General features: G+C 53.0%; 2 protein-coding genes across 6 annotated transcripts; one reads left to right on the top strand and one right to left on the bottom strand.

Moving 5' to 3' along the window:
* Window positions 1-3,683, top strand: Zfp513 (zinc finger protein 513). 4 transcript variants are annotated; one of them, XM_006503657.3, is made up of 4 exons: window positions 1-380; window positions 926-1,081; window positions 1,842-2,429; window positions 2,517-3,683. In XM_006503657.3, the coding sequence occupies exons 1-4, from the start codon at window positions 203-205 to the stop codon at window positions 3,341-3,343; spliced, it is 1,749 nt and encodes a 582-aa protein (XP_006503720.3). In that variant the 5' UTR covers window positions 1-202; the 3' UTR covers window positions 3,344-3,683. The 4 variants fall into 4 exon arrangements, with proteins under 4 accessions (XP_006503720.3, XP_030109893.1, NP_780520.3 ...); XM_030254033.1 differs by having other exon boundaries at window positions 356-388; NM_175311.4 differs by having other exon boundaries at window positions 361-677.
* Window positions 3,684-3,763: 80 nt separating this feature from the next.
* Window positions 3,764-9,402, bottom strand: Snx17 (sorting nexin 17). 2 transcript variants are annotated; one of them, XM_011240733.3, is made up of 16 exons: window positions 9,199-9,402; window positions 8,721-8,795; window positions 7,751-7,868; window positions 7,385-7,458; window positions 7,185-7,249; window positions 6,808-6,918; window positions 6,623-6,713; window positions 6,400-6,487; window positions 6,114-6,183; window positions 5,589-5,681; window positions 5,291-5,494; window positions 4,918-5,043; window positions 4,724-4,801; window positions 4,520-4,594; window positions 4,387-4,428; window positions 3,764-4,306 (listed from the first exon to the last, which is right to left on the bottom strand). In XM_011240733.3, the coding sequence occupies exons 9-16, from the start codon at window positions 6,150-6,152 to the stop codon at window positions 4,193-4,195; spliced, it is 771 nt and encodes a 256-aa protein (XP_011239035.1). In that variant the 5' UTR covers window positions 6,153-6,183; window positions 6,400-6,487; window positions 6,623-6,713; window positions 6,808-6,918; window positions 7,185-7,249; window positions 7,385-7,458; window positions 7,751-7,868; window positions 8,721-8,795; window positions 9,199-9,402; the 3' UTR covers window positions 3,764-4,192. The 2 variants fall into 2 exon arrangements, with proteins under 2 accessions (XP_011239035.1, NP_710147.1); NM_153680.2 differs by lacking the exon at window positions 7,385-7,458 and having other exon boundaries at window positions 9,199-9,360.
* Window positions 9,403-9,431: the final 29 nt, after the last annotated feature.

Genomic DNA, 9,431 nt, shown 5'->3' with positions numbered 1-9,431 from the left:
GCTCATAGTGTCCTGCTTTACTCTCCTACCCTGGCCCCATATGTGGTGGGCGGCTGTTGCTGCATGCTTGTGTGTGTCCCGAGCCTCTGGAGAGGGGGCAGTGAATGTGGAGCAGGAGCTGGGAGTCTTAACTCCTGAGTAAGCAGCCCGCTGGAGGCCATCCTGCGCTGTTCGCCTTCAGGCACGACTTCCTAGTTCGTATATGGAGGGGGCAGGGTACCACCTTCCTGGTTGGCTGGTTGGGTTACGCGTCCAGCTTCTGATTGGTTGGCTAGCAGCGCATCACAATCACTTCCTGGTCATGCTGCGACTGCGCTCCGGTTGTACAGCCCATGAACTACGCATCCCGTGTTGCTCTGCGGTGGCGGAAGCGGAAGCGGGTACGGAGGTACCAGCTGGTCTTCGGAGGGGGGTAGGGGGCTCCATGAATGGAAGCGGCGGCGGCGGCGGGAGCGACCTGAGCTGGATTCCGGGGCCGGGGCCAGGGGCTGCCCAGGGCCCGCACCGGTGTATGGGGGCGGTTCGTGGATCCTAAGAGCAAGGACCGACGGCAGGGCCGAACTGGGAGGGGCGGGGCCGGGAGGCCTCGGGCCGGAGGCGCGTCGGGCTGGAGCCGGTCACGATGCCCCGAAGGAAGCAAAGCCATCCACAGCCCGTGAAATGCGAGGGGGTCAAAGGTCAGGGGTCAGGGGCCTTGAGCCGGGAGGAACAGGGGTGGGGTCAGTAGAGTGGGCTCAGGTCAGGGTGGAGGGGGACTCCTGAGGGTTAGGGGCGGATGATCTGGGATCTTCGCTCCTTACCAGAGTATTAAAGGAACCTGAGGGTCATCGAGTACGGGAAGTGCAGTTCACAACAGCTGGCTCCTTGGTTCGGATTATGGGTACTGCTTGGGAGGGAGATTCCACAAGCACCCTCCCCTCTTTAGTGGATACTGAAGATTCCTTCGACGAAGGTCCTGGGGCCCTGGTGTTGGAGAGCGATTTGCTACTAGGCCAAGATCTGGAGTTTGAAGAGGAAGAGGAAGAGGATGAAGGTGACGGCCACAACGACCAGCTCATGGGCTTTGAGAGAGACTCTGAAGGTGTGTTTAAGGGTCGTGGTTTAGGATTAGTGGCAATTGGTAACTCAAGCCCTTTAGAAGGCGGTGCCAGCGACCCGAACACCACTTTCTACAACCTAGAACTCCCTAAAGGTCCCTCAGCAGCATCATTTTGCTGAGGTGAAGTTCGGGTTCGGGCTAAAGGTGGTGTGAATACAGGGGTGGGTAGCCCCAGTTCTTATGCGCACCTCAAGAGGTTCATGCAAGGGAATTATGTAAATAAGCTACTCTTAAAACTCCTTTTTGACCAGTAGCAGCAGATCCTTTTTGTACTGAGGTTTCAGTTTCTATCCTTAAGTCTCTCATTTATTTTTGGGGTATTTTTTAAAGTCAGAGAAAAACCATATAAACGAATCTGCCCTTTCTGTGTAATTTGCACTACATTGTTTCCACTTCCTCTAAATTGTGCCTGCTTGAGAAGGCTTTCATTTCATAACCAGCCTTATATAAAAAGGAGCCTTACTAAACCAGAGCTTACAAAAAAGATCTTGGGATCTTTATATTTTTTTCTTGTCTCAAGAATTAACGTTGCTTCACGTCAGCCTGCACCCTACTTCAAGCTCATGATATTTTCCATTTGTTAAAAATGACATGTCAACCCTGGTGTTAGTAATTAGGCTCAGAGGTAGGACCAAATCAAGGATGAGGCAGGGTAAGTGGGGCTACATGTGAGAAGTGAGAGTTTGGAACTCAGTCTTGAGCCATGTTGACCGGTTGTTTTTTTTCCCTTACGTTTCACCAGGAGACTCTCAGGGGGCCAGACCTGGACTTCCCTATGGGCTGAGTGACGACGAGTCTGGGGGCGGCCGCGCACTAAGTGCGGAGAGTGAAGTTGAGGAACCAGCCAGGGGTCCAGGGGAGGCCAGGGGTGAGAGGCCAGGCCCAGCCTGTCAGCTGTGTGGGGGGCCGACAGGTGAGGGGCCGTGTTGTGGGGCAGGAGGGCCGGGTGGGGGGCCCCCGCTGCCCCCACGGCTACTGTACTCATGCCGGCTGTGCGCCTTCGTGTCCCACTACTCGAGCCACCTGAAGCGGCACATGCAGACACACAGCGGGGAGAAGCCGTTCCGCTGTGGCCGCTGCCCCTACGCCTCAGCCCAGCTCGTCAACCTGACGCGACATACCCGCACCCATACTGGCGAGAAGCCCTACCGCTGTCCCCACTGCCCCTTTGCCTGCAGCAGCCTGGGCAACCTGAGGCGGCATCAGCGCACCCACACAGGGCCTCCCACTCCTCCCTGCCCAACCTGTGGCTTTCGATGCTGTGCTCCACGACCAACCCGGCCTCCCAGTCCCACAGAGCAGGAGGGGACAATGCCCCGACGATCAGAAGGTAAAAAGAACACCAGGCATCTTGGGACATGGGTTGGTGGTGATAGGGATGCTTGGATTAATGGCCCATATCTCATTGTTCCCACAGATGCGCTGATCCTGCCAGACTTGAGTCTTCATGTGCCACCAGGTGGTGCCAGTTTCCTGCCAGACTGTGGGCAGCTGCGGGGTGAAGGGGAGAGCTTGTGTGGAACTGGATCCGAACCACTGCCAGAGCTACTGTTCCCTTGGACCTGCCGGGGCTGTGGACAGGAACTGGAGGAGGGTGAGGGCAGCAGGCTGGGAGCTGCCATGTGTGGGCGCTGCATGCGAGGAGAGGCTGGAGGGGTTGCCACTGGGGGACCCCAGGGCCCTGGTGACAAAGGCTTTGCCTGTAGTTTATGCCCCTTTGCCACTCACTACCCCAACCACCTGGCTCGGCACATGAAGACTCACAGTGGTGAGAAACCCTTCCGCTGTGCCCGCTGTCCATACGCCTCTGCTCATCTGGATAACCTGAAACGGCACCAGCGCGTCCACACAGGAGAAAAGCCCTACAAGTGCCCCCTCTGTCCGTATGCCTGTGGCAACCTGGCCAACCTCAAGCGTCATGGTCGCATCCACTCTGGTGACAAACCTTTTCGGTGTAGCCTTTGCAACTACAGCTGCAACCAGAGTATGAACCTCAAACGTCATATGCTGCGACACACGGGCGAGAAGCCCTTCCGCTGTGCCACCTGCGCCTATACCACAGGCCACTGGGACAACTACAAGCGTCATCAGAAGGTGCATGGCCATGGTGGAGCAGGAGGGCCTGGTCTCTCTGCCCCTGAGGGCTGGGCCCCACCTCATAGCCCACCCTCTGTTTTGAGCACTCGGGGTCCAGCAGCCCTGGGTGCTACTGGTAGCAGGGCTCTTCATTCAGACTCACCTTGAACTAACTAGGTTCTTTTACCTGGGGCTCTAGGAATTAGCCCTATGCCTCCTGCATTTTATACAAATGAACTAGAAACCACCTTTCCCTTTCTCCCCCGCTGGTCAGGGGCTCCACACAGACTAACCTAGGCACTATATGGACCAGCCTGAATCCCATGGTCAGGGGGCCATATAGACCAGGGGACTTGTCTTAGCTCACGTACCAGATGAGCTAAGTGATTAGGGCCTTGGATTCACCGCCACTGCTCCCAGAGGCTATGGATGAACTGGTTGGGAGCTGCCCAGCCTTTTACTGTTTTAACTTATTTCAGTGCTTTATAATAAAGGAAACACTAACAGAGCCATGTCTCTGCTGAATTGGCAATGGCAACTATTTAGGCCTTACCCCTTCTGACAGGGGCAGTGAGAGGGAACCAAAGGTAGGCGGCAATCAGGCTGAGTTTAATGATGGGGAGCTGCTCAGACCATTCACAGACCTCTGCCCACCCTTTGCCCAGGCCCTGAAAAGCCAGAAACAACCCATGGAGTGCTGGAGTTCCTCAAAAGCCAGAAACAACCCATGGAGTGTTAGAGTTCCTCTCCGAGGCAAGTAGCCACAGTCTCTTGGACTTTGTGCAAAATACTAAATGCTAATTTGGCATCAAGGGCCAGCTCTAAAAAAGAGACAGTGATCTTTTGTGTAGCCAGCCCAGGAAAAGGGAAGGTATGGTTAGGAGGCCCCTGGCCAAGAGGAACAAGGAGAAGTGGGGAGGGAATAGGAAGAGACTCCCCTAACGTGGGAGCATAGGCACAGGGCAAGTGTGTATAAATCTCCTCTCAGGTAGAGGGCAGACATCCAGGCAGCTGAGATTACAGATCCTCATCTCCAATGCCCTCGAAGGCGAAATTGCCGTGGACGGCACTGGCACTGGCATCTGTGCTGGGACTGCCAATCCCCCGCAAGCTCACAGCACTCAGTTTACTCTGTAACAGAGGTGGGAGGAGGGTCAGAGGGTGGCAGCCTGTGAGGCCCTACAGTCAACCTCACCAACCCTGTAACTCACTGAGAGTTTCACCATGGACTCCCGGCTGGCGTCTGGTGACTCCTGGGGGGAAGGAGGCAGAACGGTTAGATTTAGGGGCAGCAGGAAGGCAAGGCTGAGCTGGGAGCCAAGGTGCTAGCTGACATTAACTTACGAGCAATGGTGGGGACTTCACTGCTTGCTGGCTGTCTGAACGTCTCAGGGTGCCCCCCACCCGCCGGCGCAGCATCTGATACAGAGAGAAAATTCACTTCAGAGCCCAACCACTTCCCCTTCCTCCCAAGAGAAACTTACTCCTAGGACAAACCAAACCGGGAGAGCACAGCCACTCAGCTGTTCAGTCTCTGCCGCCGCTTACCTTCCTGATACTGCCCCCAGATTTCTTCACCATCAGCTCATCTACCATGGACTGCAGGCAGATGCTCATCATGATAGCCTAAGGGCAAGAAGGTGACTCAGTCTGAAGAGAAGTCATCCCCACCCAGGTCTACAACACGGACTCCCACTTGGGGACCTGAGGGCTTCATAAGAGCTCTGAGGGTGGGCTCATACCTGTGGGCTGGTGATGGTGACCCACTGTAGCCGGTCCTTGCTCATGAGGTATTCAAAAGCCAGTTCCAGGCGAACCTCACCCCGACCCCGGCTTGGACTGCTCGTGCCCCCACTAGGGAGTGGCACCTAGAAGAGGAATAGGGGTCAGGCTGAATTCATGTTGGCCATAGTGCCACGGAGTTTGCACCAGCCTCAAGATGTGGGAAAAAAAAAGCCCAGTCACAAAAGAAAGCCAGGTGTGCTAATTGTAGCCACTGGAAAGCTGAGGTGGGAGGGTCATGAGTTCAAAGACACCTAGGCTACACAGTTCCAGGCCAGTACTAGCATAACTAGACGTCTCAAAAAAAGAAAGAAAGAAAGAAAAGAAACTCACAGAGGAGGTGACCCGCCAGCATCGCATTCGGGTAACACGGAAAGAGCCTTCACGGAGTTGCTGGCCTGGTAGTCGCAGCTGGAGACTGAGCTCACTGTTGCCTGCGCTCACCACAACAGGGCAATCCTTCTCTGGAAAGTCAGCCACACAGGCATCAAAGCGCAGATAGCCATAGTGCCGCAGAGTTTGGGCCAGCCGCAAGAACTGAAAAATGTTCACCAGGTGTGGTTAGTTACAAGACAGGGAGTAGCTCAGAGCTCGTAACCCTTACAGGGAGACAAGGCAAAAACCAGCTCACCTCCTTTTTGGAGACCTTCTCTTGCAGAGATTTGAGCTGCCGGTGCTGCTCTTTGGTGACCAGGATCCAGCCATGCTCAATGTCTGACACCGTCTACATACAGTGGAGACAACGAATGGAAAGTTGGGGATCCCAGTTAGTACTTCCAGTGAAGTGATCAAAGTGAGCTCTGAGCCGGGCGTGGTGGTACACGCCTTTAATCCCAGCACTCAGGAGGCAAAGGCAGGCAGATCTACAGATCTGAGTTCGAGGCCAGCCTGGTCTACAAAGTGAGTTCCAGGACAGCCAGGGCTACACAGAGAAACCCTGTCTAGAGAAAAAAAGTGAGCTCTGCTGTCATCGTGAGCTGAGAGCTAACTGCAGTGAGGCCTTGACCTTTTCAGTTTATAGAGTCAGTGTCAGGAGCTCTGACCAATATTCTAGGGACTTCCTCAGGACCTGGGAACCAGTCATGGAGTTTTCTTGGGAAAGTGGAATATGAGTCACCACTTCACGGCAAGAATTCTGAGTCAGCTCCAAACTCACCTGAGCATAAAGCAGGTTCAGGCCAACCCGGTTCTCCATGACATCGTCGTCATAGGCAGAGTCCCAATAACTGTGAGGTGGAAATGGGTCACAGGGCTAAGCAAAAGTAGAATGGAAAATGGGCAAGCGAACAATTGCAACTCTGGGGTAATCAATGGTGGAGCCGAACGAGAAGGGTGGGAGGTGTGAGTACAACATCCACTGCGGTTCCCTCGGCAAAGCTACTTCAGTATGAGGCCCAGCCATCCAGCCCACACCCTCTCCTGCTTTAAGGCTCTGCCCTGACCTCTTTCTGAGCACAATCTTATACTCTTGACTCCGAAGACTGGTAACAGAAACATAAGGCAGTTCAAACTCCTGCAGCTTCCGTACAACTACAGATTAAAAAAGGAAAGTGTGATCAGACTAAAGAGGAAGGAAAGCCATGGACCTGCTTGGAGGAAATGTCCCATTCTCACAGCAGGAACTCACTGCCTGAAGCGCAAGCAGTAAAGGACAGCGACACTCACAAGAAAAGGCTCCATCTTCTTTTTCTCGAACAAGGAAGAGACTAAAATATCCGATCAAGTCATCTGGAAGATCCAGCTTTGCAGCCACAGCCTGGGAACAGGAAGTACAACTTAACCAACCAGCTATTTTAGTGCAGAGCCTAGTGTGCCCTGGGCACTTGGGCTGTCTTCAACAACCACCTCACCTCCAGGACATCTTCTGTCTGGTCAGAAGTTAGCACAGTTACCAGAACTTTCTGTCCATTGCTGAGCAGCACTTCCAAGGAAACCTCCTCTGTGGGCACCTGTTGGGTCTCCTGTGTGAATAAATGAGATGGGGGGCACTGCCTTGTTAATGCAGGTCTAGGGTCCAGCTTAGATGCATCCCATTTTCCAAACTCCCTCCGGTATCATCCTTAAATAAAGGCTGGCCTTTTCTTGACTTCAGCGGTACAGTAGAAGGTTTGTTCCATTAAAAAAAAAAAAAAAAAAAAAAAGGTGCCAGGAAATACCCGTGTAATTAAAATGACATGATCCCCCATCAGGTCCCTCTCTTAAATATGGGTTCTACCCAAAGCCTTACCTGTTGGGCCCGACGTAGAAAGCTATTAAAAGTCTCACTGCTCCCAAGCAATGGGTCTTGCCGAACTGTGGAGTCAAGAGAACAATATTCTAGTAACTTAAGACTCACTGTAGGCTTCCCCCGCCCAAGTCCTCTTAGTAGGTCCCCCAACCCCATTTCCTGGGCTGACGGTGGCCTGCCACACCCCCAGCTGGCCTCACCTCACACACTGTTTGCATAAATTCTTCACCTGCCCCACCCTTGGCTGCCATCTAGTTGAGTCCAGTCTACAGAACTAGGGAAATAACAATGATGTTAATCTGAAGCACATGAGATACAAAGTTCTCCCCACAAATTCCTCGTAATTCTACTATTGTACTAGTATTTCTCACAGAGATAAGTTTCCACATTTCTTTACTAATATGGAAAGTTTAAAGTCCGTGATGGCTATTCGCTTTGCTGGTTAAGTAACATCAGACCAGAGACTTCCTAAATCTAACCATTAAGATGGGGCGTTTGACAGAGCCACCTGACTTCAATCTCTCCCCGTGCGCTCACAGCAGCCTAGAGTTTACCCGTGCACTCACCAGCTTGCATGTACTTCTCCAACTGCTCTCTCCTCTGCTCCACCTCTGCAGGGGTCAAAGAGAACAGCTTCTTTGGGGGGAATGCAGGAACCACGTTGGCCCCATACTCCTTCCGAAGCTATGGCGAGAAAGAGATACAATTCTTCACATAACACAGGAACTGAGTGGTGACAACTAAGACTCACCCAAGTCCTCCTGGGTTCTTCTAACAACTCTTTAAAAGACGTGTGACAAAAGATGACTTTGGCAGAGTCAGGACCCCCAAAGATCTTAGGTATAAATTCTTGTATGTGTTCATGTGAAGACATTATAGGGTGATTTTTCATGGGGTCCTGGGTCCAGGAGCCCTTTGATTTACATAGCAAGACTGCTCAGTAGAGAACATTTATAGGGAACACTTATGTGCACAGATAATAAAGTCATAGCATACTCAAGTGTGTTGAAGGGACTTTGCTGATCCAAGAATCTACTTTTTATCTGGAGAAACTGAGGCGGGAAGAAATTAACTTGCTCAGGACTGACATCTAGTAGAAACAGGGCTCTCTAGAGATTCACTATCTATACAGAGCTCACTATCTGGTGAGGGGGGAAACATTTGGACATCTTATACACTGATGGGACCAAGAACACACAAGGAAAGCAGCGAATGGTTTGTATTAATCCGGGGAATGAATTCCCAAGTTATAGTTTAGGTGCCAGAAGGAATGTGCTTTGACTAACAGGGTTCAGTTTTTCCATGCAGGGGCAAAGGATGAAAAAGGAGACAGCTCAGAGAAGGAAGGATGTGTGAGTATAGGGAAGTACAGGAACTGTGAGAGACAAGCCGCTCAGAGAGTTTCCGGAAATGTCACGCTAACAAAGTCCACCTTCCACTGTAGCAGTGATTATAGGGTGATGTAATGAAAGGGGATTAATGTCCGTGGGTATGGAAGGGCTTGAAGCTGCATCTAGACAGGGTTGTTAGTCCCACCTGCTCGTGCAGCCCCAGAAGCTGGCTGTAGCGCACCCGACAGTGCAGGACTCCATTCACGTGAATGTTATAGGCCTGAGGACACAAAAGCAGGCAAACATCTCAGGATCGACGTGCAAACCACCTCTTGCCCCAGAAACCTGTCCGGAAGTTGCCTGACATATCCGTCTGCGCAACGCTCCGAGACTTCCCGGGATTTAGCCTGTTTTTCCCCCAGGGCCGGGTTTCAAGCAGAAGGCCCAGTCCCGAGGACACTCGGGCGCTTGTGCGGCAGTATCCCTCCCGGAGATGACAATAGTGCCCACCGCCAGAGCAGTCGCGGCCTGGCCGGGGAAAGAAGAACCTATTGGAGCTTGGGGTGGCTTAAGTACGAAACTGAGACATGAGATGGCTTCCAGTGAGGTTCGAAGGCTGGAGGCCGCTCCGAGAGCTCCGGCCCGTTATCCCCGCCCTGGCCCAGCTTCTAGCACCTCCTCACCACGTAGGCGGAGCCGCCGCTGTCCCCACTGCGGGACTCCGTTTCAGGAATGGAAAAGTGCATGTTCCCTAAGGCAGAGCTCCGTACTACCAGGTTCGCAGCGCCTCTGCTCGCTTGCCTCTGCCACTCAGCGCGTCTCCGCAGCCCAGCTCGCCATTTTGGTGGGCCTGAACTCCGAGGTGGGAAGGCTGTAGGATGACGGCTCTGCGAGCAGCAACCTCGGCATGCTGGGA

Source organism: Mus musculus, chromosome 5, assembly GCF_000001635.26.
Source record: "Mus musculus strain C57BL/6J chromosome 5, GRCm38.p6 C57BL/6J".
NCBI lineage: Eukaryota > Metazoa > Chordata > Mammalia > Rodentia > Muridae > Mus > Mus musculus.
Note: the sequence above shows the minus strand (reverse complement) of the source record. Positions and strands in the feature narration are given on the sequence as shown.

Excerpts from the sequence above, each read along its gene's own strand:
- Zfp513 (XM_006503657.3), top strand. The coding sequence starts at position 203 with ATGGAGGGGGCAGGGTACCACCTTCCTGGTTGGCTGGTTGGGTTACGC. Across the intron at positions 381-925 it reads GGTGGCGGAAGCGGAAGCGG|TGGATACTGAAGATTCCTTC; the intron begins GTACGGAGGTAC and ends TCCCCTCTTTAG. Across the intron at positions 1,082-1,841 it reads CTTTGAGAGAGACTCTGAAG|GAGACTCTCAGGGGGCCAGA; the intron begins GTGTGTTTAAGG and ends ACGTTTCACCAG.
- Snx17 (NM_153680.2), bottom strand. The coding sequence starts at position 9,261 with ATGCACTTTTCCATTCCTGAAACGGAGTCCCGCAGTGGGGACAGCGGC. Across the intron at positions 4,595-4,723 it reads CTGGGGGCAGTATCAGGAAG|ATGCTGCGCCGGCGGGTGGG; the intron begins GTAAGCGGCGGC and ends TCTCTGTATCAG. Across the intron at positions 4,429-4,519 it reads TGAAGTCCCCACCATTGCTC|GAGTCACCAGACGCCAGCCG; the intron begins GTAAGTTAATGT and ends CCTTCCCCCCAG.